This window comes from Gossypium arboreum, chromosome 2, assembly GCF_025698485.1.
Source record: "Gossypium arboreum isolate Shixiya-1 chromosome 2, ASM2569848v2, whole genome shotgun sequence".
NCBI lineage: Eukaryota > Viridiplantae > Streptophyta > Magnoliopsida > Malvales > Malvaceae > Gossypium > Gossypium arboreum.
In genome coordinates this window covers 110151588-110179374 of record NC_069071.1, presented here as the reverse complement: position 1 = coordinate 110179374, position 27787 = coordinate 110151588, and the positions used below count along the sequence as shown (strand labels likewise).

The window sequence follows — 27787 nt, the reverse complement described above, 5'->3', positions numbered from 1 at the left end:
TTTAGCTAGATATTAAGTTAAAACATTTAATTCTTTTAAGAAAATTCCTTTAATGAAAAAACTGGATCCAACCTGCTTTCATCCAACACCAAGACAAAAATTCAAAATGTTTTCAAAAACTTACTTATTATTATAATATTTAGAGAATCAAGAAAAGAAAGAACAACTTTCGAGGTAAATCAAACCATTAATATTCCAATGTCTCATCCACTTAATGATGGTATTTGTCAGTATTCTTTTTCATTTTCATGATAACAAGAATGTGACTGATGTTCAATAAACTAATAATTTTTTTTGAAAAATCACTGTTCACCAAGAAATTCAAACTTTTATTTTTTATACAAAACAGAACCCATTTTCGCCTCCCACTTTCACACACATCAGACAACTGTCCTGTCGCTTGTTCTGCTTTTGCAACTTCTCGTTGCGTTGAGTTGAGTTGGGTTTTTTTTTTTTTCTGGATTAAATGATCGAATGAAGTGTTAGAAAGAGTGGCGAAACGATGTTTTGTTTAGTTCTTAAAGTTGTTTCTTTTTTGTTTTTGTTTACTTCATTGGTTTCGTCTCTTAATTCTGATGGTCTTTCTCTTCTTGCTCTCAAGGCAGCTGTGGAATCTGATCCAACTCGATGTCTTGAAAGTTGGTCCGAGTCTGATGCAACCCCATGTCACTGGTTAGGAATCGGTTGTACTCGGAAACGAGTCACTTCGATCTTTCTTCCGAACAAAGGGTTAACTGGTTATATCCCATCGGAACTCGGTCTTCTCGACTCGTTGACTCGCCTTAGTCTTGCTCAAAACAATTTCTCAAAACTGATTCCGTATCATCTCTTCAATGCCACAAACCTTGTCTATATTGACCTGTCTCATAACTCGCTTTCTGGATCAGTTCCTCCACAGATAAAATCACTTAAAAACTTAACCCACCTCGACCTTTCCTCCAACTCACTCAATGGGTCACTCCCTGAGTCACTCGTTGAGCTTAAAAGCTTGAGAGGGACCTTGAATTTGTCTTTCAACAAGTTTTCAGGTGAAATTCCAGCTTCTTATGGAGAGTTTCCGGTTATGATAAGCTTGGATCTGAGGCACAATAATTTAACAGGGAAAGTGCCTCAAGTTGGTTCTTTGGTGAACCAAGGTCCCACCGCATTTACAGGAAATCCTAATCTTTGCGGGTTTCCATTAGGGAACCTTTGCCCTGAAGCTCAAAACCCTAGAGCTATCTTAAACCCTGAAGAAAACCCAGAAAATCCCAAAGGTTTAACCCCTGTTTTTTACGATGGGAATGGAGATAAAGACAAGGAGAAAATTGGGTCGGTGGCAGCTCCTTTGATCTCCGGCGTTTCGGCGGTGATCGGAGCGGTTTCAGTGCTTGTTTGGTTGGTTCGGAGGAAATGGAAAACCGGGGAGGACAAAATGGGGAAAGAGAAAAAGAGGGAGGAGATTGAAGAAGAAGGACAAAACGGTAAATTCATGGTGCTTGATGAAGGGTTTACCTTAGAACTAGAGGATTTGTTAAGGGCATCCGCATATGTAGTGGGGAAAAGTAGGAGTGGGATAGTGTATAAAGTGGTGGTGGGGAGGGGATCCGGCACGGTGGGGAGTACGGTTGTTGCCGTGAGGAGGTTGAGCGAGGACGATGCCCCATTGAAGTTTAAAGAATTCGAGGCCGAAGTAGAGGCTATTGGGAGAGTTAATCACCCCAATATTGTAAGGTTGAGAGCTTACTATTATGCTAATGATGAGAAATTGCTGGTCACTGATTTCATCCGTAATGGAAGCTTGTATGCTGCACTGCATGGTAACATTCCCCTCTTTGACTTTTTTCATTTTGTACTACAACATATGTCAATGTTTGTGGAACATGTTTTGTAGTTCAATGTTGGTTTATGGTTTTGCTATGAATGTGCCCCTGAATCTGCATTATGCACAGTAGTTGTTTTGTGTACATGATGACATTGTGTCGATAAATCCCGGTTTAGCTCTTAATTGTGGATAGAATTGTTGGTTATTGTAGTTTATAACAGAAGAAAAACAACTTTTAGTGCTTCAATTTCAACTTTCTGCTCATAGGTTATGATCGGGTCAAAGTATTGATCGGAGTTTTTGTGCATGATAACGCTTTCGAGGCACTTTTATAATGTATTTTTGACCAAAAGTCTAGAATGTACCTGTACTCATTTTCTAGTACATGATCTTCCTTAATATTATATAGTTTATCATCTAATATATTAGGTGTATCAAGGTAAAAATACCATGGAGGCCTTGTACTTGGAGCTGGATTGCATTTTGCCTCATTTACTAAAAAAATGGGCAAATTAGTCTTTGTACGTTAGTCAAATAGTAAATTGGTTCTTTTGTTAAAAATTTTATCCTTACAAACTGGTCCTTGTATCTCAGCATGAGACCACATGCCACTATTTGGTTCTTTAACAAAAAGGACAGGTTGGCTCTTTGATCTAATGGACAGGGATTAATTTGCTTATTTTTTGAGTAGAGGGGTCAAAATGCAATTTCACACCTAGTAAAAGGGCTTCCATGATACTTTTACCGGTGTATTGGTTAACATAGAAGCATTCTTGCTTTAATGCATTTACTCAAATGTTGCTTCAGTTCCTGACCTATACACACACACACACACACACACACACACACACACACAAGTAGTCTATATATTTAGAGAGTTTGTTGGTCCTCATCGGTCATGTATTAACTCAGCCCTGGGTTCGCCTGTGATATATTTTGTCTCTCTTTTAAAAGAGTTGTCTTGCATGCCTTTTATTGGAATCATTTTCACTTTATCAAGTTTAGAGCATATATGATATATCATAGTGTGGTCCTTGCTGCTTTTATGCTCATACAAATTGAATGGACCCTATCAAGGTGACTGTCAGCTGCATTTTTTATTTATGCATCATGTTTTTTGTTGATGACATTTAATAAAAGCTGGACCACTTACACAATATTTGCATTGTTATTATCTTGAATGCAATTTATATTTATTAGCCATTCTAATGTGGTTCTTAATTTAATGCAGGAGGACCAACCGATAATTTGCCGCCACTTTCTTGGGCTGCAAGGTTGAGAGTTATTCAAGGAACTGCAAGGGGTTTAATGTACATCCATGAGTCCAGCCCTCGAAAGTACGTTCATGGCAATTTAAAATCGACGAAAATACTTCTTGACAATGAACTCCAGCCTTACATCTCCGGATTTGGACTCACTCGCCTTGTCTCTGGGACTTCGAAATATGCCAGTTCAATAACCAAAAAGTTGATCTCAACCCAAACTGTTGCAGTGGGTTCAAGAATTTCAACTCCTAATTCTTACCTTGCACCCGAGGCTCGAGTATATGGAAGCAAGTTTACTCAGAAATGCGATGTGTACTCATTCGGGATTGTGCTATTGGAGGTTTTAACCGGCCAACTTCCTGATGCTGGACCAGAAAACGACGAGAAGGGATTGGAAGGTCTTGTGAGGAAAGCATTTCGAGAAGAACGTCCCTTGTCTGAAATCATAGACTCGACACTTCTAACAGAAGTTTATGCAAAAAAGCAAGTGGTTGCAGCATTTCACATTGCACTCAATTGCACTGAGCTTGATCCGGAGATGCGACCTAGGATGAGAACGGTGTCGGAAAGTCTTGATCGTATCAAATTGCAGTAAAAAAAAGAAGTATGTGCAGGACTTGTAATTTGTGTGAAGTTTCCATCTTTTTTGCTGGGAGAGCTGTTTTGGTGAGTGGAATCTCTGGGAGCTGGATCACTTTGGATGTAGGACTTGTTAGATTAATTGTTGTAATAAAGTGTCGTTTTCCTTTGAATGTTTTTCGATCAGCCTGTATTTGAATGCCGATCATCTCATTTCCAAGAGGATTTAGATTTTTAAAGCAAGGCAAATTGTCAAGAGAAACATCAACTAACTCAAAACGATGGGTGCAATAGTGAAGCACAATGCATTCAAAAAAGAAATAAAAAAGAAATAAGTAAAATTGTATTGTTAAAGAGGAGCAGCCTCAAAGTTCAAATAATTTAATTTTAAAGACATTTTTAATAGAGGTAGTCTTGAATCTCAAATATGAACTATAAAATGGTTATTAGTAAGATTTGTATGGTTTGGTTCTACTTCTCTCCAATTCATAAATAAAAAGATAATGCGTTTTAGTGCACTCAAACCAACATTTTCTTACATTGGCAACAATACCCATAGCAATTGAGTTAAGACTCAGTCTGTAAATCCTATACGTTTGAATAATAATGATTATTGTATTGGATATAAATTCCTTTTGGAAGTAAGTGTATATCATAAATTCATAATATTCTATCTCACTTGGTTATGGAAGGATAATTATTTGATATATTGGTAGTGAAAAGTTTTAACTCTATAAGTGAATTGAGATTTTGTTATATATTCTTAAATTGTATTTAAAAAAGACAAAAATAAATGTGAAAAATAAAATAAAATAAAATAAAATAAATAAAATAAAGAACACACAAATTTTACGTGAAAACCTTTTCGGGAAAAAACCACGGGCAAATGAGAAGAAAATTCACTATGTCGAAAAATTTGAATCAAATATAAGAGGAATAGACTATGTCTATTTATAGGCTTGCAAAGTCATATTCTAGTAGGATTGAAACACCTTATCCTAATCAATATAAAATAGATGGAGTTTAATAAGGTTTAAAAACCTTATTCTAAAATAAAAATAAAAGAAGTCTAGTTCTATATGGATTTTACTTTTATTTTATTTTCCATCATATTTTATTTAAATAAGAATTTGGGTCACTTAATTCTAACAATCTCCACCTTGACACAAATTCTCAATGAACAAGTTCTTCATCGCGAACTTTCAATAAACAAGTTCTCCACCTCTTCCATAAAACCCCTTAAGGGTTTAACTTCAACAATGAACACCAACCAAGTCTAAGCAATGCTCAAACTTGGTTATAGGAAGTGACTTAGTCATCATATCTGCAGGATTTTCATGAGTACTAATTTTGCTCACAATAATATCACCATGGGCAATAATATCATGAACAAAATGATACCGAATATCAATGTGTTTTGTTCTCTCATGAAACATTTGATCTTTTGTAAGAAAGATTGTAACACCCCCTACCCGTATCTGTCGCCGGAATAGAGTACGAGGCATTACCGAGAAGCACGAAACACTTACAGATAATTTAAATATATTTTCATAACAATTTGTTTCGATTTCATACTATTTCATATTTAAGCTTTATTCACTAAAGTATTTGAAATATCATCTTTATGCAAATAGCACACATGAGGTACATAATTCTATAATTATGAATGAACACATTTATTAAACATATTCCATGTTTTTATATATATATCATAGTTTCATATTTCCATGTATCAATTACCATCACTTCCTCGTATTTCAGACAAATACGTGTAACAATTCATAAATATGCAATTCACTAACTCTTTCTACCAATTACGATTTAAATTGCCAAATCACTTATTCATTTAATTTCAATGTTCACTAAAATTTATCATATAAATTTTGATGTACGTATTCATCAATAAATTCCATGTACAAATATCATCATCTTATATTTCCACATACATTTGCTTTCCACATTTATGAATTCAAATAGCATATACAATACATATCAATGTATTTCAAGTACGTTTTCATGATATTTCATTTCGAACTCAGATTATTTCATACTAGAAGTTTTCTCATTAACCCATTTGGAATACCAATTCATACGGATAATACACTCAAGGCGTAGAAATATATAATCACAAATGAATTCATCCATCAACCAAGTTTTATGCTCATGTCTCATCAACTCGTATTTCCTTATGTCACATAATTCCATGTAATACTTACCAAACTTCTTCAAATTAGTGAACATCTTACGAATTGAGTATTTCGTTTTTTTCGATGCTATAGTTCAACTATGGTCTTACACATCTTTACATAATGATGCCATAGCCCACTATGGTCTTACACGTAATCACATATCTCATCGATGTCATATCCCGGATATGGTCTTATCAAGAGCATATATCACACCGATACCATATCCCGGATATGGTCTTATCTAAATCGCTTGTCACTTGTCACTTGTCACTTGTAGCCAAAGCTACCACTATTCATCGATCGGTAGTTGGTGCTACCATTTTCATCGATCGGTGGCCGAGCTACCACTTTTCATCGATCGGTAGTCAAGCTACCACTTTTCACCGATCGGTAGTTGAAACTACCACTTTTCATCGATCGGTAGTGAAGCTACCACTTTTCGATTGTCATTTGCCATTGATCAGATAAGTGTAGCCGAAGCTATCATTATCACTTTCACTTGTCCTTAATCAGATAAGTGTAGCCGAAGTTATTACTTATCACTTTCATTTGTCCTTGATCAGATAAGTGTAGCCGAAGCTATCACTTATCACTTGTTTCCATGGTCCAACCATGGTCTTTTCCTTCAATTCATCTTGTCACTGAACTGAAATGCTCAATTTGATCATTTATTCAATTTTCATGCTTTTACATTATTCACGATTTTATCATCAATACATATGAAATAACTCATCATAAAATTCATAAAATTAACAAATAATCACTAAAATTTAGCCATATAAATTCACAAGTTCAATTTTTGTATTATAACGATAATCATAATTTCATAATAAATATTCCAAATAAAACATTATATCATTTCTAATCCAACACTCATCGATTATAACCGGGCATGTGATCAATTTATACACGAGTCATTCATATATATGTATATTTTTCCTCCTCCTCCTCTCCATCCACATCCTTAGTATAAACAACACACTTGTAAGTAACATTATCCATAATTTTTATTATCTACTTATGTGAATATTCAAGCTATCCATCTGTGTCATAGTCACTAAATTATTTTTATCTTGAGCTACAGAACTCCAAATTAAGATCCGCTAATTTTATCTGAAACTAGACTCATATACCTTCTTACCATAAAAATTTCATAATTTTTGGTTGGGCCAATTAATACAGTTTATTCATTGAAGTCTCCCCTGTTCTGCTGTCTGACAGTTCCGACCTTTCTTCACTAAAAATTAATTATCTTCTTGTACAGGATTCGAACGATATCCTCGTTTGTTTCTCTTGAAAATAGACTCATCAGGATTCTAAAAATATAAATTTAAGCCCCTAATTATTTTTATCCAATTTTTTATGATTTTCCAAAGTCAGAATAGGGGAACTCGAAATCATTCTGACCTTGTCTCACAAAAGTTATTGTATCTGATGATTTACAATTCCATTGCTTACATAATTTCTTTTATAAGAAACTAGACTCAATAAGCTTTAATTTCATATTTTATTCATCCTCTAATTCGATTTATATAATTTTTAGTGATTTTTCAAAGTTAGACTACTGCTGCTGTCTAAAACAGTTTTAGTGCAAAATGTTTATTTCCATTTTGCCCCAAATTTCACAATTCATACAATTCAGTCCTTGCTCAATTAACCCCTCAATTAAAATAATTTTCTCAATTAACACTTTTTATAGACATTATAAGTTATTTCATAACTATTTAAATTCATAATTTCCATATGAAACTTTAACTTCAAACTCTTTTACAATTAGGTCCCAAACATTCACTTTCTATTCAATTCTTTCAATAAAATCAGCATATAAATAATTTAAAGCTCCAATTCCATGCCAAATCATCATATACTTCCAGCATATATTCATAACAACTTTCAATTTCTTTAATAGAATCAAAAACTAATGAATTCAACAAGTGGACCTAGTTGTAAAAGTCACAAAAACTTAAAAATTTCAAGGAGAAAGCAAGAATTAAACTTACATGAAGCTAGAGTATGAAAACCAGCTTGAACCCTCCTCCATGGCTATTTTTCAGCTGATGAATATGAAGAGAAATGAAGAGAATTCTAGATATTCCAATTTAGTCCCATTTTTATTTAGCCAATTTTGGCAATTTTCCAATTTTGCCCTTATTTCATCCATTTCCTGATTTTTCTCAGCTATTGCCGCCCAAAATATCTCCTTTAGGACTATTTTCACTTTAGGTCCTTCCTCATTTGACAATTGAGCTATTTAATCCTTCTAGCAACTTTTACACCCTTTTCAATTTAGTCCTTTTTATTTAATTAACCACCCAAACGTAAAAATTTTCTGACTAAATTTTAATACTACCTCACCAACACTCCATAAGTATTTCTAAAAATATTTACGGCTCGATTTATGAAGTTGAGGTCTCGATACCTCATTCTCGACCATATTTACCTAATTAATTCTTTTAAATCACCAAATTCACCAATTCAAAAATGCTTTTACATTCGCATTTGACTCATAGGTATTAATTTATTAAATTTTTAACTCACCCGTCGGATTTGGTGATCTCAAATCTCTATTCCCGATACCACTGAAAATTAGGCTGTTACAAAGATGGCACTCTGACTGTCACAAAATACTGTGCTGATTTGAAGGTCTTCATTGAGTGCACTAAATAGTCCCTTCAACCAAATAGCTTCTTTACAAGCCTCAGTAATCGCCATGTACTCAGCTTCACCGGAATTTTCTGGTTGTTTTCCCTTTTGATTCGCAGCCTCCCTTTTAATCTTATTTTGTAGCTTATAGCACTCAGATTTAATGTGCCCTTTCTTCTTGCAGAAGTTACAAGTTTTACCTCTGTTTGAAGACTTCGATCTACCCTTAGATTTACCACGAGGATTCCGTTCATGTGTCCTACCACGATTATCATCAGCATTCCGATCTTGTCTCTCACGAACAATGAGACCCTCTCCCTGAGAGTCGGGTTTAACCACAAGATGCTTCATCTTATCATACGAGGTTAAAGAATCATAAACCTCATCAACTGTGAGAGACTAGCGGCTATATAAAATCGTGTCTCTAAAGGTTGAATAAGACGGGGGCAACGAACAAAGTAGAATCAACCCTAGATCTTCCTTATCATACTGAACCTCCATGGCCTCCAAGTTTGAGAGAATTTCTTTAAACACTGTTAAGTGTTCGTGTACAGACGCACCTTCCTCCAAACGATGAGCATAAAGACGTTGCTTCATATGCAACTTGCTTGTTAGAGTTTTCAACATACATATTTGTTCTAACCTCTTCCATAATGCAGCAGCAGTTTTCTCTTTCATCACATCCTGCAAAATTTCGTTGGACAAATGCAGATGTAATTGTGTTAATGCCTTTCGATCCTTACGCTTCTTCTCTTCATCTGTTAATGTCGAAGGCATCTTATCTATCCCTAGCAGGGCATCCTCCAGATCCATCTGTGTAAGAACTGCTTGCATCTTAATTTGCCACAACGCAAATCTGGTGTTGCGATCCAACAGCGGAATTTTATACTTCAAAGACGCCATTACCGTGATTGAGATGAATAACCCGGAAGCTCGGATACCAATTTGTGAAAAATAAAATAAAATAAAATAAATAAAATAAAGAACACACAAATTTTACGTGGAAACCCTTTCGGAAAAAATCACGCAGGAGGAGAAGAAAATTCACTATGTCGAAAAATTTGAATCAAATACAAGAGGAATAGACTATGTCTATTTATAGGCTTGCAAAGCCATATTCTAGTAGGATTGAAACACCTTATCCTAATCAATATAAAATAGATGGAGTTTAATAAGGTTTAAAACCTTATTCTAAAATAAAAATAAAAGAAGTCTAGTTCTATATGGATTTTACTTTTATTTTATTTTCCATTGTATTTTATTTAAATAAGAATTTGGGTCACTTAATTCTAACAATAAATAAATGTGACATGTGTCAAAATGAATAAGTCTTCTTTAAGCTCGGGTTCAATCTATAGATATTTCATTTTTTAGTTGTTTTATTTAAGCATTTCATATAAAAATAGTAAAAGACGAAAACATAATCATATTAATATTCATATTCATTACTCTATTAAAATCCAATTTTTAGTAATTTCCATGACCGAATTAGAGTGGAGTTAACTCATGACACCAACTTTGTCAAAGGTTTAAAATAATAAGGTTAATATATATTTTGTCCTTTGAACTTGTCCAGTTGTATTTTATCCTAATTGGTACCTAAACTTGAATTTTATCAACCAGTTTGGTACATTCACACTAACACCATTAGTTTGTACTAACATGGCACTGTTAGCCAATCTGATGGTGCAACATGGTAGCCTCTTAGTATACAACATAGCAAACATAAATGTGAAAATATAAAAATATTTATAAAATATATAAATTAATTTGTATTTGGACAATCATTTGTTCAAATTGATTCTTGATGCATTTTTAGTGATTCTATATATTTTAATTTTTCTTATAAATATCAAGTTATTTATGTTATTATTTTGAAAAAATAAAAATTATAAAAATATATAAAAGCATATAATATTTTGAAAAGTATATAATTTATAAATTTATTTTTATAAAGCATGTCTAGAATGAATCTAGACCCCAAAATGTCTAGGTTCATTCTTGATATAAATAAAATTTTATACTTTTGTTAATGTATATATTTTATTTTTTAATTTTAAAATAATATAAATAATATAAAATTATTAAAAACACAACTAGAATGAATCGGACAAATGATTGTCGAAATACAAATATATCGAGAAAACCATTTGTCCATGTTTATTCTTAATGTGAAAAAAATGTATACTTTTTTATTATTTTATATTTTTAAAGTTAAAAAAAATAATTTATGTTTGTTATGTGGCATACGGGGAGGCTACCACGTGCACCATTATATTTGTTAACAATGCCATGTCAACTCGAACTAATAGTGTTAGTGTAGAGATACCAACTTGGTTTGATAGAATACAAGTTTAGGTACCAATTTTAGGTTAAAAAAAATTTAAGGACCCACTAGTGTAACGGACTTAGATTTTTCACCTTGTGATCCGTACAACCTTAGGCAATTCTTTCGCACAAAAACGCCTAAGTCAGCCTAACTCCAAACAATTGAGGATTCAACAGAATTCCTCTAAGGAACTAACACAAAGCGGAAGCAATTCAAATATGAATAAAGATGAACAAAGAACAAAGGCATAGAAAAACTAAGAACACAAGAGAGAAGTTTTTAGTGAATGCTATCAAGAATTTTTATTACTCAAGAATGAAATGATTTACAATGAGGGGGAGAGGCCTCTATTTATAGTTGAGCCTCCCCAAATGCAACAGTACAGATCAAAATACATCAACGACTAATATTAAAAGCTATCTACAAATCAAATCTCTAAGATTACAGAATCATATCTTCTAAGATTTACATATCATATTTAAGATTGCATATCTCCGAAGATAACGTTCCATATTTGCCAAGTTTTGTAGATGGACCTTCAATATCTCTAAGCAACGGGCTAGTCCGATTGGGCCAAATGACCTCCCTTGAACTTGATGGATCACACAAGTGTGCCATGGTTGCGGGCTCCCATATGCAACTTATGACATTCTACCCTACCTGTTCTAGCGACGCCCTCGTTGCATCCTTTGCATGAAACTGGTCTATCTTGCATTAGAATTGTCACAAGGCCTCAGCAAGTTCAAGTTCCCAACTTGCCTCATCGTTGTGAAAACCTAAGATTAAAACCCAAAAATTGTCTGAATCGGGCCCTGTGTGTGAAACTGAGTCCGCAATCCAACCGATGACTGGACTGGACTAGTTAAGCTGTCATTTGCCCTAATCAAACCGGCAGCAGCTAAACCAGCCTGGCCTATTCGGGCAAAACAAAGACTATTCGTGGTGTTGTGGGAATCATGTTGGCGATGACATTGTTAGGCACGACGGTGATGGTCTGACGGTCGATGGATGGTCAACGATGGTAGTTCTTTGGTGGTACAGCAGTAGAAAAATTAGACTCTTAGTGGGCTCTACTGGATAACTTGATTTTAAATTAACTTTTCCAAAGATAATATTATTTTAATAAATTTAATATTAAATTTAATTTACTATTTATCTAGATAGTATTTTATTAATTAATATTAATAGATATTAAATTAAATTAAATATTTATCTAGATAATATTTTATTAATTTAATATTAATGTGATTAATTTTAATCTTAGTTGAACTCTTTCTATATAAAGAGAGCATTGGTTATTATTCTCATACACTTGAATTCAAGAAAAGTTGTAGAAAGAGAAAATTAACTGAAGAAATTATTTTAGAAATTTTTAAAGATATTCTTGTTATTTACATATTGACCCTAGAAGTTTAGAGAAATTACAAAATTGTCTTACTGGTAATTTTGTGAATTTTTTATTCAAAGCGAGCCCACATTCAGCAAACATGAGTTTAAGGATAGCAAAAAAGACTACTTGGTCAAAGCATTCATCCTAAACGAATCATAAATGTACGATTTTAATTAAGTGTTTATTACTTTAGATAAAATAACTAAGTTCTTATTTTTGGAAAAAAAATTAAAACTCTAGTTTTCCCTAAACTTGTAAAGCTTTGACTTGAATCATGGAAATACCACTGAGCGTAGGTATAGGTAGGGGTGAGCATTCAATCGAATTAAGTGAAAAAATTTGGAGTTAACTGAGTTGATGTGTCCTACTTTATCATCCTAACTTGAATTGAATTTTTTTCGAATCCAATCAAGTTGAATTGAGTAAAATTTTCGAGTTAAATTAAAAATTAAATACGTTGAATTAAAATCTCGCCACGATATAATTAATTTTATGTTAAAGTACATAAATTTAAAACTATATATATTTGAAAACCTTTTCAAAGCAAAATAAGAAATAAAAATAAGATACTTTAGTTCGATAAACTTGAATCATTAATTAATTTATTTAGGTCCCCAAAATTCTTATTTTAGAAAATTTTAAAGTTTTTACTTTCTGTATATATTCTTTTGAATTTTTATAAATATTTTGTATTTTAAAAAATATTTTGAATTTTTGAAAATAATTTTGATTTTTTTTTTGTAATTTTGTTGAGAGAAAAAGACTAATTTGCTCATTTTCAGATTGATAGGGACCAAAAAGGTATCTACACCAATCTGTTAATTAAATTATTCGAGTTGTAAAATTTAACTCGACTCGACTCGACTCGACTCAAACTCAAAAGTCAAAATACTTATTTTAGTTGACTCATGTAACTCGATTTGAGTAATTCAAAATTTGATTTTTTTCGAATTGTATCGAGTTTTGCTCACCTTTAGGTATAGGTTCATATCGAGATCCCAAGAAGTGATTCCATCATCGAGGAAGTGATCTGCAACTTGACAATGTTTGTATAATCCCTTTTGTTTTGATAAGTGGCATGTACCTAAGTCTCGAGTCGATTTCGTGTACATGTTATAATCATGTTGAAATTGAGCTAGTAATGGTTAGCAAAATATGGAATACTAGTATTGTTCAAATCATGTTCTGAAATTGTTGATAATGAAAAGAAGTTGATATGCATATTTAGTTTTGAAGTGAATGAAATGAGTTGGTACCTTAAATTCAGTAGTTGGCATGAAGAAAATGTGTTTGGTAAATCAATTGGAATGATGTTTTGATATAATTTGCATGTGTAAGTTGTGTTAATGCTTATAAATGAGCATTAGATTATAGTATTTTGCTTGTTTGAATGAACGAAAGACTAGGTTTCTGTATTTGGAGTGTATTGAATAGGTACCAAATTGGACCTTTTGGAAATAGTGAGTCACATTGCGATGGAACCTAATCAGTGAGTTGTGTCGCGACGAGGAACTACAAAAGTCATGATGTCAACCCGATACTTTGAAATCTTTACAATTTGGCCCTAATTCGACCCCAGGTTCACAAAAGAGCTTTCGTAAGCTCGTATAAGACTCAGAAATGATTACATATCATATTATACACGTGTCCTACTCATATTTGGATGTTTAATTATTCTAAATTGAATGTAATAGTTTGTAGTTGCTCCGGAACGAATGTAACATCTTGTAGCTCGGACCTAATGATCAGGTTAGGTATCAGGGTGTTACAAAAACTTCTAATTTTATCACTAACATTTTCAATAAGTTCTTTGTTTGTCACCATTTGTTAAATCTTTAACTAGAATGATGAGATGATCTTTTTAAATTGATATAATAACTACTTTAATCCTAAACACTTACACATTCTATCAATTTGGTCTTAATTCTAAATACTTCAATAAATCTAACCCTCTATATTTACAAATTCTATTAATTTGATCCTTAAACAGATATTCATTATACTAAATTGTAACTTCCATTTTTTGAACAATTTTTACCAACAATTAAAAGTGCCAACAAAATACTAATTTGGTTGGTATTATTGTTTTTGTAATTGTGAGTTCGATTGCAGTTAAGCATTTAATGTCTTCCAGTTTAATTAATAGGGATTTGGGGATTTATGGGTAATTTTTACATAGATTTGAACATAGATTATATTTGATTGGATCATGGTTAGAAATTTTTTATTTTCGTTACCCAAATATATTTAAAAAAACCTCTCCTATCTTTCTCAAAGTGTGTAAATTGGTCCATTTAAAAAGATTAAAAAACTTTAATCATTGCAAATTTTGAAAGTAAGCGTCTAATGACAATTAATACAATAATTAGAATTATTCATAACCCCTTTTCAACCCTTAAATAGGAAGATAATATGCTTCAGTACACTTAAACTCACGTCTTCATGTACTAATAATAATACCAATACCAATATCAATTGAGCTAAAAACAAGTCTACAACTTATACAAATATTTGAATAAAAATTAAGTTAGATGAAAATAACTACTTTTTTTTTTTTATCCCAAAGAAGAAAAGTTTGAAAGCGAAGTAAGGGCCCAATGACTTTACATCTCCCTCTCTCTTTATTTCTCAAAAGTAGGAAAGGGAAGTGAAAGGTGAAACAAAAACCAAAAAGATGTTTGCTTCAATTAGAAGCACTTTCTTTATATTAAATCCATCCCTTTTTGGACATATAATAAAAACCCAATTTGAGAAAATGACTCAACAATTATTCTTAAATTTTTTTTAAAAAATTATTTACCCATTTTATTACAGTAAAAATAAATAAGAGGTTGAGATGTGGTAAATTTTAATTAAAATTAGTAAAACAAAGATCGACCCAATAAATAATTACACTTAAAACAAAACCCCTTGAAGGCTAGGAGTGTGAGTGCGTTTTCACGTGTCTTTGTTTCCTTTCACACAAACACTAGCCCTTTTTTATTACGGCTCACGAATAACCCATCAAAATTATAAGATCAAATTATTTAATATATAATTAATTTTAATTTTTTTATTATAAAAGTAAGGGTTAACTATAAAAATAGTCATTTTTGTTTACCTTAGATTATATTTTAGTTACTTATATTTGAAATATTACGTTTTAGTCACTTACATTATCGTTTTGTTACGAAGTAGTCATTTTACCGTTAAGTTCCGTTACCTCCCTAACAACGATCTTGCGTGGCAACCTAAATGGTTTTAAATGCCAACTTGGATGTCCGATGTGGTAGTTTTAATTAAATTTATTTCATTAAGAAACCTATTTTCATCCTAGCAACTGGAAATCCAAGTTGTCATTTAAAACCCATTTGAACTGCTACGTATCGTTTTAGTCACTTATGTTTGAAATGTTACGTTTTAGTCACTATATTTTCGTTTTGTTACGAAGTAGCTACTCTACTGTTAAGCTCCGTTACCTCCCTAATAGCAGTCTTACGTGGCAGCTCAAATGGTTTTAAATGCCAGCTTGGATGTCCTATGTGGCAATTTTAATTAAATTTATTTAATTAAAAACCTATTTTCACCCCATCAATTGGACATCCAAGTTGGCATTTAAAATCCATTTGGACTGCCACGTAGGACTACCATTAGGGAGGTAACAGAGTTTAACGGTAGAGTGACCACTTCGTAACAAAACAATAACGTAAGTGACTAAAACATAACATTTCAAATATAATCGACTAAAATGTAATCTGAGGCAAACAAAAGGGGCTATTTTTTAGTTTACACTAAAAGTAAATATTTTATATTTAAAAATGGTGAAATTAATAAAATTATTGTTTTTAGAAATATTAATGAAAAAGACTTGAATTTTTGTTAAATAATATTCAAAAGTCATAAAATAAAGTTCATTTTATCAAAATAAGTCTAAAAATAAAAACAAAAAATTAATATGAAAAAACAAAAACTGAAGGAGCCGAATTGAATTATAATGGACGATTCAAAAAATCTAAGAAATCTAATTGAACCGAACCGATATCACCCTCTAAGCTTTTCACCTTAACAATAATCACTTGCACCAATTAGATTAGATTAATTTAATTTAATTTTTTTAAAAAATTTAAGCATTTTATTAAAACAAATGACAAATTTTGATTATGGTCCTGTTTAAATTTAGGATTTAATATTTATATTTTATATTGAAATAATTTGATTTTTATATATAATATTATTAGTCAATCGAAATAGTTGACACATTTAATTATTCTAGTTTAAATGCCGAGGACAAATATCACATTCCAATGTATCATTTGGAAATAATTTTTTTTGGGTGTGTGTGTGTTAGGAAGGTCTTTTTAAGATAAGTTCATGCTATCATTTTAATCGAAATAATTGACGATGTTAACTTTTTTTTTTGAAAGGTAAATTCATCAATTTATTTAATGAATGAAAACTATACAATAAAGGGAAAAAAAAATAAACTCGTCGTAGATGGTAAAGGCTTTAGCCTTAACATCAATAGAACATCATGACACTAATATCATTGTAAAAGTAAGAGTATTGAATTATGTCAAATTAAAATATAAAAGGTTAACTCTCAAATGTAACATCAATACAGGGATCAAAACTATAAATTTACCGTTATCTTATAATGATTATGAAAAAGAAGAGATAAAGACTTCTGTCATTAGTCTATCCAATTAGTTAGCACTCTTAATAATTTCAATAGTTGATTTGGATTTTTAACACACTTATTCTAACTCATTATTGAATATTTTTTTGTTAGAATAGTAATTTAAAAATTATTGACAATTATTAAAAATGTTAACAATTTATTGGAATAGTTATCAATATTCACTATTTAAACTAATTAAAAACATTTTAAAAATATATAAAAACTAAATTAAGTTATAAATTAAAGTATAGAAATTAAATCTCTAATTTAATCATAATAGAGGGACCAAAATTGAAATTGACTACTTCTCTACGATAATAATTTGAATGAAAACAAAATTTTAAAAATTAAAAATAAATTAGAAAATGAACATAACAATATTACCCTAACATCGATTAAAATAACTTTGTATTTCTCTCGATGCGATTGTAATTTAAATGTGATTTAATACGTCCACTTTAATTCTCCATTAGTTTGTAGATGCTTTTAACTTATTAATGTTAACAACCTCCATTATAGAAGTGAAATCCGACAAAAGAAAATCTAAAAATGTTTCTTTTCTCTCTATGCTATTGAATCTATTTATAATGTTAAAATTATTTTAACTATAGTTATGTTTATTATTTAATCACATGATTTTATCAAGATTTTTAATTATGATATAACAATTATTGTTTAATTATTATGATTTTATATAAAACATAAAATTTTAATTACCAAGAAATCATACATTATAATTTTATTTAAAAGTTATTATATAATTTTACTTAATCTAATTCATGCAAAAAAATACTATTCAAAATAATAACTAATAAAATAATTAAAATATATTAATTATTTTGATAATTCACATAATAGTGTAATAAGGAATACCTAATCATCCTTAAAGAATTGTAAAAACTATAACAAATATTAATATATTATAAATTAAATTATTCACTCTTCACTCTTCACTATTCAATTTTTATTTTTAAAAGTCAATTTAACATAATAGTTCATAGATAATATATAATTAATATAAATATAATCTATTGTATTAAATTATATAACTATATTATTTATAAAATTTTGTAACATTTTGTTAATATGTAAAATGTAAGTTGAATTATTGAATCTAAATAAATTAGAAGGATTTATATTAAAAAGGTAAAAATATAACTTACAGAACACCATTAAAATTATATTAAAAAAGGTAAACGGGTTTATATTGCAAATTTTCCTTCCACAAATGCTTACTTCATTTCCTGACAAAATATTAAATTTTTAGTGTGAGCACATAAAACTTAAGAACCTTATAATATGTATGATTTGATTTAATATATTGATGGTAGAATTTTTAAATTGTATACGAGATTAAAAGTCATTACACAATTTTTTTTTTTGTTGAAAGAAAAGAAAAGATACAATCAATTAAATTGTCTTCCTTATTAAAGGCTAATTTTGCTATTTGATTTGCTTCATTGTTTTCTTCTCTAGGGATATATTCGAGTGCCCATTTATCAATATTCTTTAGGAGGAGGTGAATGTGCTTGATTATAGTTGATTTCGAGAGTGTTGAATCCGAAATTTGGATAGCTTCAATAGTCTCCAAACTGTCTATTTGTATCAGTACTTCATTTCCTTAGTTTTCCTACATCAATGATAAACCATTCAAAATGCCCATAATTCCGCATCAAGTATTGAGCATTTTTCTAATTAATGACATAAAACGTTTTGTTAATATCACACGTGTGGTTAAAAAACTCCACCATTATTGACAAAATGTTGTTAATAAATATTTGGTGATATTTATAATTAAACTGATCAGACCATTATTTTTTCGGTTTAATTAGTTTGTATCATTTTATTAAATAAATCACTAAAATAGAAATATATTAAAAATAAAAATTCAATTTAGGAGTCGTCTACTCCATTTAATCTAATTTAAAAAACACTTAGATTCAAATCCTAAAAACTAGACATTATTGAAGTATAAGTTTAAAGAAAAACTCCACTATGAGAAATAAATTATATATATATATATATATATATCTAAATTTAGACATCTAATACATATATACCCACCTTTCTTCATTTAACTTTTTTCTATTTGTATCCACACCGCTCCTTTTTTTGGGTCTTAACTAGATCTTCCTTGCTTTTGCTGCTCTGAAATCCAAATCTCAGCCTCTTCTCCATCTCTCTGTCTCTCTCTTTTCCTCTCTTCTTTCACAAATCCGTCTTTTTCTTTTCTCTGATTCCAATCTTCTAAACCCTTCAACTTCCCGTTTATTTAAGCTTTCATTTTCTCTAGTTTGGGGCATTTTTCTTTCTTCTCTTGTCAACTTAGTATTGTTTTGGAGCTTGGGTTTTGCTGCTCTTAAAACAGAGCTATTCCTTTTTGGTTGCTTTTTCTTCAAGATCTTATCTAACTCTGCTTATAAACTAAGCTGAAAGTGTTTTTTTTTTTCATGGTGAAATTCCTTCAGAATCTTCTTCATCTTCGTTTTAAAGAACGTAGACTTAGGATAAGGAGGATGGTTTTCTAGCTCCTAGCATAAACATAGCAGAAAAAAAATAAAATAAAAAACAGAGGTTGTCAATGGATTCAAGTACCCATCAAAGCTATCAAAATCAAAACAACCAATCCAATTCTGGGTTATTACGTTTTCGTTCAGCTCCAAGTTCTCTCCTCGCTACCATTGATTGCGGCGTCAACAAAGGTGGTTTCGAGTCTAGATTCATAAATCCAAGCAGTGGCGGCGATAACGAAACCGAGGATAAATCTGGGTCAGAGGCGGCTGTTAACTATGCCAATTCGGCGCCGACTTATTCAGGATTGCCGCCTCAGTATCCGAGGCAGAGTTGTCCAATGGATAACTCGTATGAGTTATTGGGATTGAATCATCACGGTCAAGGGAAACCCGTTACTTCTAGCTTAATGAGACAAAGCAGCTCCCCTCCAGGGCTTTTTACCAACTTATCTGTTCAAAATGGTATTCTTTCTTGTTTAAAAATGATTAGCTTTTTTGCATATAGCTTTTGCCTCACTCTCTTTTTCTTGTTTTACCATTTTATACGTTCACTTTCTTTCCGGATTTAACATTAGCTCACTTGGCACTGTTACGAGGATTCAAACCATGTTTAAAGTGCATTCATTCTTTCGGACTCACTAAATTTTATGTTTTATCGATTTAATCTTAAGGTTAAAGTCATGTTTAAGTATGTTTTCACTTTGATTTAGTAAGCATATATAGAAAACTTTATGCTTTTTGACTTTTGTACTCCTTTTTATAATTTGGCACGGAATTAAGTTGATATTTTTTATAATGTTTATATTAGCAACAATAAATCTGCACGTGTCTTATATTAGCAACAATATCAATTTTAATGGAATTAAAATTCAATTGGTAAAAATTGATATTTTGGTTGTGCTATATTGATGAATAGATTTCTATAAACTATAGAACGGAAAAAGTATTATGGAGACCTTTAAATTATGAGTCAAGTTATATTTTACTTCTTTAATAAAAAATAGTAGAATTAGTCTCTGTATCTGTGTGGTTGACAGAATACATGTACCTTATTATGACATACATGAGCTAATTTTTAACTGTATAAATGGATAAAGTCTTTAACAAAAGAATTAGTTTACTCTTTGATCCAATATATATACACTAATTTACCCATTTTTGAGTAAAGGGGACAATGGAATATGATACCTAGTACAAGTGTCTTCATGTTACTTTTACCATTATAGAACCTGAATGTATAGATGCTGTATATCTAGTGATGTTAAGCGAAATAGATTGAATAACTTGCAGGGTTTTCTGGCATGAAAGGTTTGGGAAACTACGGTGGGGTGAATGGTACAAGTGGAGAATTAAGTCCATCATCAAATAGATTAAAGAATCAGATTAGTTTCTCATCGAGACAACCTTCATCATTAGGCATTTTGTCTCAGATTTCTGAAATCGAAAATGAAAACCTTGGGGCTAATAGCTTTGATGGTGGCAAACCTGAATACCAATGTGGTTCTTGGAATGAATCTGCACAATTGACTGAGAAGCACAAGTTGTTTACCAATAACCAGGTATATTTGTTTAGTTTCATATCAACTAACATGCATCTTTCTCTTAAATCCCTCAACATAGTTTTATTATTATATCATTTAGTGACTGTTTTTATCAAATAGAATGGAGATATTGGAAGTGGTGTTCATGTATTACCGCGCCATTTGAGTCTGCCAAAAACTTCGAACGAGATGGCTGTCATGGAGAAGTATCTACAGTTCCAAGATTCAGTCCCTTGTAAGATTAGAGCTAAGCGTGGTTGTGCTACTCATCCTCGAAGCATTGCAGAAAGGGTAATTCAACCTTATTTGGAGATTTGTTAGTGTGGATTGTAAAGTGTTAAAATAAATTACTTTTTGCAGGTGAGAAGAACTCGTATCAGTGAACGGATGAGAAAACTTCAAGAGCTTGTTCCAAACATGGACAAGGTAAGAGGTTTTTGGTCACAGTTTTGGACAGAATATATAGTGTCTGTAATTAGAAACTGAATTGAAATTTTGGGCAGCAAACAAACACAGCAGACATGTTGGATTTGGCTGTGGAGTACATCAAGGACCTTCAAAAACAGTTCAAGGTACGTAATGAAGGACACCCTTTTACTCTCTTGCTAAAACTTTTATAATCATTGTCTTACAATTGCAATGATGATGGTTTTGTTGCAGTCTCTAAGTGACAATCGTGCAAACTGCAAGTGCTTAAATACTCAGAAGACAGTCCCTAATCAAATTTTATGATTTCCTTTTCTTTTGTGGGAAAGATCCATCATCGATAAGGATGGAGAGAAGTGGGGCAGAATTTTTTCTGAGATGATAGAATTTGAATCCGTATCAAATAAATGTTCGACAAGAACTTTAATCACTGTTCCGTATAAGTCAAAACAGGCAGAATTTTGATACGAATGAGTTGTTGTTGTCGGGTTTTTTTGGAATGTAAAACGTTTGGTTGCATTTTCATCACAAGACTCGAATCCTAAGCTAAGAAAGCTTCCCACTTTGAGGAAATAATATGGAATAAAACGAAAAATGTATAGGAAATAACAAGGTTTTTTATTTCAAGTCTTGGCTTTTGTTATCCACGTAGAACTATTTCTATTTCTTGTAAAAGCTTCCGCTTTAAATATTATATATAAGATATATAGGATTTGATAATAGTGAATATTGATTTTAATAAATGATCATAATTTTAATTTTTAAATATTACTTTAAATGATTTTCGATAAAAGTTAAATATTATAATTTAAATATTTTGTTAAAAAAGAAATTATTTTAAATAAAATTGAGCTGATATTTTCAGAATTATACTTATTCTATTTAATATGATTTTAATTGAAAAACTGAGTTTACCGTTGTTATTTCAGAAAAATAAATTTAAGCATTTGGGGTACAGCTTACAATATTTTTTTTTGATCAAAATATAGATTGGCTCATTATTTTTTAAAATAAAGACAAATAAATATCACAGACCCTCTCAACTCAACAGCAGGTTTGCCCGAGAGGTTAAGGGGAAGACTTAAGATCTTCTGTACATAAGTACGCGTGGGTTCGAACCCCACAGCCTGCAAACATTTTAGAAAATTTAGTTAAAATTTTAGAAAATTCAAAAGAAAAGGAAAGTTTAAAACAAATTATAAAAATTTATTTTTATTAAAAATTATAAAATTCAAGAAAATTAAATTTTATAAAATTCAAATATCCAAAATTACTATAAATTGAAGAAATTACAAATTAAAAAAAGAAAATCTTGGTTAAAATTGTAGAAGATTACAAAAAAAAATAGGAAGTTTAAAATAAATTACAAAATATTAGGAAAATTATAAAATGCAAGAAGTTTAAAAATTATAAAAATTCAAATATATATTCTAAAAGTACTATAAGTTGAAGAAAATATATATCTTGGTTAAAATTGTATAAAAATACATAATCTCTAAAAAGTATAAAATTCAAAAATAATTTGACCATCTTTGACTAATGCTGGCTGAGATTGACTGAAAACGAATTCTAATCGTCGGTCAACAGTCAACACCATTATATGTTGAACATTGATAATCGATGTTGGTCAACTTCAGTCAATGTTGGTCATCACGATCAAAGCCAGTCAAACCATTTTCTAGCTTTTAAAATATTTTTTATATATATTTTTTATTTTAGAAATTACTATTTAAAAGGTATATTTTTATTTTTACCACTTTGTAATATTTTAACTAACATTTTAGAATCTATATATTTTAGAAATTATATATTTTAAATTTTTAATTTATCAATTTTATATAATATTTAAAATTGAAACCTCAAAAAAAAAACCTTAGTTATCGGATTGCTGTTTGGGAGATGATTTTAACGATAGAGTGATTATTTTGTAATAAAACAATAATATAAGTTACTAAAATATAACATTTTAAACATAAATAACTAAAATATAACTTGAGGCAAATAAAAGCGGCTATTTTGTTAATTTACCTAATTTGAATCTATTATGTCTAGTTTTGTTTGAGAATAGTATTGATGTGCTGCTGGTGTGATTGGAATTGGTAAGATGTAAGCTACAGGCTTTACATAATTTATTTTATTTGCTCAGCAGCTACATATTTCAAGCACAAATATGGTGTTGCTTAGAAGGGATTAAAACGTAGTATAGGGTAGCACACAAGTGGCTGAGCCATTTCTGAAGCGAATCCTGGCCCTGGGTTTAAATCAACTTTCTCACCACCCTTCACTTCCCAATCAAAGCACTGAACCAACGACCCTACTGCTGCATGCATCACCAACATGGCAAGTGAAGCTCCTGGGCATCCTCTTCGACCACTCCCGAATGGAAGGAACCTAAAGTTTTGACCCTTGAATTCCATTTGATGCTCTCCGATTTTCTCATTAGAGCTGTCTAAGAACCTTTCAGGATCGAATTCATCAGGGTTTTTCCATGAATCAGGGTCTCTCATGACAGCATAGCAGTTGACCAGTACTCGGGTCTTAGCTTTCACCATGAACCCATTCACAGTACAATCTTCACCACATTCCCTGATGATCAAGGGAGCTGAAGGATGAAGCCTTAGAGTTTCTCTTATGACAGCTCTAAGATATGGAAGATTTGGGATATCAGACTCTTTGATTAGCCTGTTAGGTCCTACTATTGTATTGATTTCATCTCTAAGCTTGTGAAAAGCTTTTGGGTTATTAATGAGCTCCCCCATTGCCCATTGCATGGCTGACGATGATGTATCAGTACCTGCCATGAAAATATCCTTTTTTTGCACATTAAATATCAAGTTAGAGACAGCATTTTCATGGCTTAATTAGTTAACCACTTACCAAGTTCATTAAATTATTAGTAAGTTTATATTTTAGTTATTTAATTTTAAAAAGTTACAAAATGGTCATTGAACTATTCGAAAATTTTTACTTAAATTATCGGGATGTTAAGTTTTTTTAAGAAAAAAAATCCGGCTAGCGAGACGATTGGTATGGTGGATTAGTATCTATCGACAAGTAGAAGAAAACTGTTTGAATTTTAATTCATAAATTTATGACGTTTAAAGTTGTTTCATAAAAAAAACTGAACTGTAGAAGAGAAAAGAAAGGAGACTTTCGATTGGTGCAGGTAATAATATGAACAAAAAAGGCTTTGCAGTAACAATTTTAACAATTCAGTAACTTAATAAAAACTTTTAAATAATTTAGTGACATTTTGCAACTTATTAAAGTGAAGTGACCAAACCATAAAAATACTAATACTTTAGTAACCTTGGTATAGTTTACTTTAAAAGCTATAATAACTTACCAGCAAGAAGGACTTGATATCCTTCATGGAAATCTTGACTTCAGCAGTAGGATCTCTGTAAACCTCCAACAAAATATCCAACAAATCTTGCTCTTGATTCTCATCATAATAACCCTTAGTTGCTTTCTCTTGATGTTCTTGAATGATCCTTTCCACCAAACGGTCATACTTCAACAAAGCCGATTTAAGCTTCTTCCCATTCCCCGAGGAATCCAATACCTTCAAAGGGCCCAACACATCTCCAACACTAATCTTCCCTGAAAGCTTCAAACATGTCCTAATCAGCTCTTTAATCTCAGAAGCATCATTATCATTCCCTGAACAACGAGTACTCATCGCCATTCTACAGATAGTATTGTTTGTCAAGGTAGTCAACTCGCTGCTCAAATCACAGGGCTTTCCTTCTTTACAACGCTTCATCACGTACTCCACCAGCTTCACCTTCTCTTGGTCTCGGATATCAGCGAACTTGTCTAGCTGAGGGACGGCTAAGAGCCTTGTCATGCAAAGTTTCTTCATGAAACGCCAGTAATCACCGTATTGAGCTAAAACAAACCTTGAGCCTCTATAAATGAAGTATTCTGAGGAACCAAATTCGGGTCTAGAACAAAAATTGAGTTCTTGGGTTTTAAAAATTTCTTTGGCAACAGTGGCGTTGGATACAACAACGCAAGATGATGCACCGAGGCGGATCCGCATGAGAGGGCCATAGCGTTTAGCTAGGGCTTGGAAAGATTTTGGAAGGACAGAGGTGACCATGTGGAGGTGGCCAATGAAAGGGAGAGAAAACGGGCTCGGTGGCTCGGGGTCTTGATGCTTCAAAATGTTTTTCATGAAAGAGTGGAGTAGGACAACAGTGATGAACCAAATGAAACATTGAAAGTAATATTGATCAACATCTATGGAAATCAATGCCATGGTGAATTGGAGAATGGCTTGTCAACGCTTGGCTTTTAACATGCCTTTTATAAAGCATTTTAATTTCTCTCATTTTCCATTAGTTTTTTTGGCCATATGTTTCCATTTAATAAGAATATATATTCTTATTATAAATGTTATGGTTTGATTGATAGAATTTTGGATAAGTACACTTAAAATTTATGATTTTATACCACTTAACTAAGTTAAACAATCACATATTATCAACTATTTTTAAAAATAATTTTATTTTAAAGGTGTTTTATCATGCATTTTGAAAATTTATACAATTATTGGCAACATCAATTATATAAACCTTAACTAGGAGTGAAGTCAAAATTTTAGGAGTTAAAATTAAATTGTAATTTTACGATAATAAAAATATAATTTTATCATTTTAATGCTTTATATCTTTATAATTTTTGAATGATTAAATTAAATTTTTATTATTTTTACAGTAAGTTAAAATGTAAATTTATCTTTACTAGCATAAATGAAAATTTTTATATTTTAAGGAGTAGAGGCCATGCAAGCCCTAACTATGCCCCTATACTCAACAATAAAATTTTATATTCTATGCCATATTATATACGTTATCTAATTTATTAAAAATATATAAATTTATATGTATATTTTTTTAATACATCAAATATATCATATGCATATATGCTGGATTTTATTTATTTTATTGTTATAACATGTGACATAGTACAATTATTACTCTTATGACATGTAACATAGTACAATTTTATACTTTATTGTTTATTTTAATTTTTGTTAAGAGATTTTCATTTTAGAAGCCTACAAAGTTTCGTCTGCCTGCATGTCCAATATTGTTTTTAGTGAAAGTTTGTATCTCAATTTTATGAAGAGATTGAGTACTTGAAGAGATAACTTAAAAAGTTAATGAGTTTAATAGAGTGAAAGTGTCTTGTAAGGTGTAATAGATGAACCACACAAGCTCATATTGTCACCCCAATAAAATCTTAAAATTTGTACTTGGTAGAATTTAAACTCATGACATACTTTTATTGATCATTTTATGAATTCAATGAGACGTTCTCAATCTATTAAACTTACTACCTCTTCAATCTACCTTTATAAACATTTTAGTTTTTGACCAAATCGAAAGATAAAATCCTACTTAAAAACAACATCAAATATGTTAAAACAGCCATCAACTCTAAATAAACTGCACAAATTTCTCCCGGAAACATCGTTACCACCAATATTATTTAAGATTTAACCAAGTTTTCAATGCTTAAAGAAAGAAGAGAATCTTTTATCCCAAAATTTCCCCCCTGCATAGGACAAACATGGGATGGAGACTAAGCAAATAAGGTTAGGGTACCATCCGGATTCTCATCGAGCATGGGTATTAATTATAGTTAGTACTTAATTATGGTTTCCATTCACGTTTTCAAATCAATGGTTGGTATATTACCAGCTGGGACCATGCAATAATTTTAGAAATTTTGTTTTAGAAAAGTAGTAGAACAAAAATCTCAAAAACTTGGAAATACTTTAGGACAAAATACACTCAATTATATATAGAAACTTCGTTTTCCAGTCAACAATTTGTTTAATTTATTGGATTTATCTTTATTTCTCTATTATTTGTTTACTATTGAAATATTATTCATATTTATTGAATAAATTTTAATAAAAAAATATAATCATCCTCAAGCTTTAAAACAATTGCTAAGTGACTAAAAAATGAGCACTTGCGTATTTTGAGAACTCTTGTAGACTCTTAATTATCATTTTCATATTTTTCAACATATCCATATATATATATAATAAATTTAGATATTAACACTATTTAAACCCAAATAGGTTGGTATGACAAATACCCAAATATTAATTGAAATAGGTGAAATTCTCCTATTAGTTTGTATAAATAAATTGTAGATTTAATTTATGTGCTTTAATTTAGTCAATTTTATTTCCTATATTTTTGAATTTTGAAATTTCAAACATGATTCAAATGATCGTAATTAAATATGTTAGGTCAAATTATACTATTTGTCTTGTATTATCCATAATTTGTGACTTTAGTCCATATTCTCCAATTTGATCATTTATTGTCCCTATACTTTTTGAATTTTGAAATTTTAGTCTTAACTCAAATAGTAACTTTTAAATCTATTAACTAAAATAACGTGTTTTTTTTTGTGAGTATTAAAC

General features: G+C 30.9%; 3 protein-coding genes and 1 non-coding gene across 4 annotated transcripts; 3 read left to right on the top strand and 1 right to left on the bottom strand.

Annotated features, from left to right (window-relative positions):
• The first annotated feature begins 242 nt into the window (after nucleotides 1–242).
• LOC108467178 (receptor protein kinase-like protein ZAR1) lies at nucleotides 243–3821 on the top strand. The gene is made up of 2 exons (XM_017767731.2): nucleotides 243–1799; nucleotides 3036–3821. Exons 1-2 carry the CDS (start codon nucleotides 503–505, stop codon nucleotides 3662–3664), a joined length of 1926 nt encoding a protein of 641 aa, XP_017623220.1. The 5' UTR covers nucleotides 243–502; the 3' UTR covers nucleotides 3665–3821.
• A 15089-nt stretch (nucleotides 3822–18910) lies between these two features.
• Nucleotides 18911–21948, top strand: LOC108464101 (transcription factor bHLH130-like). The gene is made up of 6 exons (XM_017764202.2): nucleotides 18911–19831; nucleotides 20660–20928; nucleotides 21031–21201; nucleotides 21271–21336; nucleotides 21414–21482; nucleotides 21571–21948. The coding sequence occupies exons 1-6, from the start codon at nucleotides 19438–19440 to the stop codon at nucleotides 21640–21642; spliced, it is 1041 nt and encodes a 346-aa protein (XP_017619691.1). The 5' UTR covers nucleotides 18911–19437; the 3' UTR covers nucleotides 21643–21948.
• A 438-nt stretch (nucleotides 21949–22386) lies between these two features.
• On the top strand, nucleotides 22387–22468 carry TRNAL-UAA (transfer RNA leucine (anticodon UAA)). The gene has a single exon. It is a non-coding gene; the product is annotated as a tRNA-Leu (tRNA).
• Nucleotides 22469–23455: 987 nt separating this feature from the next.
• LOC108466679 (3,9-dihydroxypterocarpan 6A-monooxygenase) lies at nucleotides 23456–25697 on the bottom strand. The gene is made up of 2 exons (XM_017767054.2): nucleotides 24683–25697; nucleotides 23456–24146 (listed from the first exon to the last, which is right to left on the bottom strand). The coding sequence occupies exons 1-2, from the start codon at nucleotides 25598–25600 to the stop codon at nucleotides 23517–23519; spliced, it is 1548 nt and encodes a 515-aa protein (XP_017622543.1). The 5' UTR covers nucleotides 25601–25697; the 3' UTR covers nucleotides 23456–23516.
• Nucleotides 25698–27787: the final 2090 nt, after the last annotated feature.

Coding starts and splice junctions, on each gene's coding strand:
- LOC108466679 (XM_017767054.2), bottom strand. CDS start 25,600: ATGGCATTGATTTCCATAGATGTTGATCAATATTACTTTCAATGTTTC. Junction 24,147..24,682: donor ATATCAAGTCCTTCTTGCTG/GTAAGTTATTAT, acceptor GTGCAAAAAAAG/GATATTTTCATGGCAGGTAC.
- LOC108464101 (XM_017764202.2), top strand. CDS start 19,438: ATGGATTCAAGTACCCATCAAAGCTATCAAAATCAAAACAACCAATCC. Junction 21,202..21,270: donor CTCGAAGCATTGCAGAAAGG/GTAATTCAACCT, acceptor TACTTTTTGCAG/GTGAGAAGAACTCGTATCAG. Junction 21,337..21,413: donor TTGTTCCAAACATGGACAAG/GTAAGAGGTTTT, acceptor AATTTTGGGCAG/CAAACAAACACAGCAGACAT.
- LOC108467178 (XM_017767731.2), top strand. CDS start 503: ATGTTTTGTTTAGTTCTTAAAGTTGTTTCTTTTTTGTTTTTGTTTACT. Junction 1,800..3,035: donor CTTGTATGCTGCACTGCATG/GTAACATTCCCC, acceptor AATTTAATGCAG/GAGGACCAACCGATAATTTG.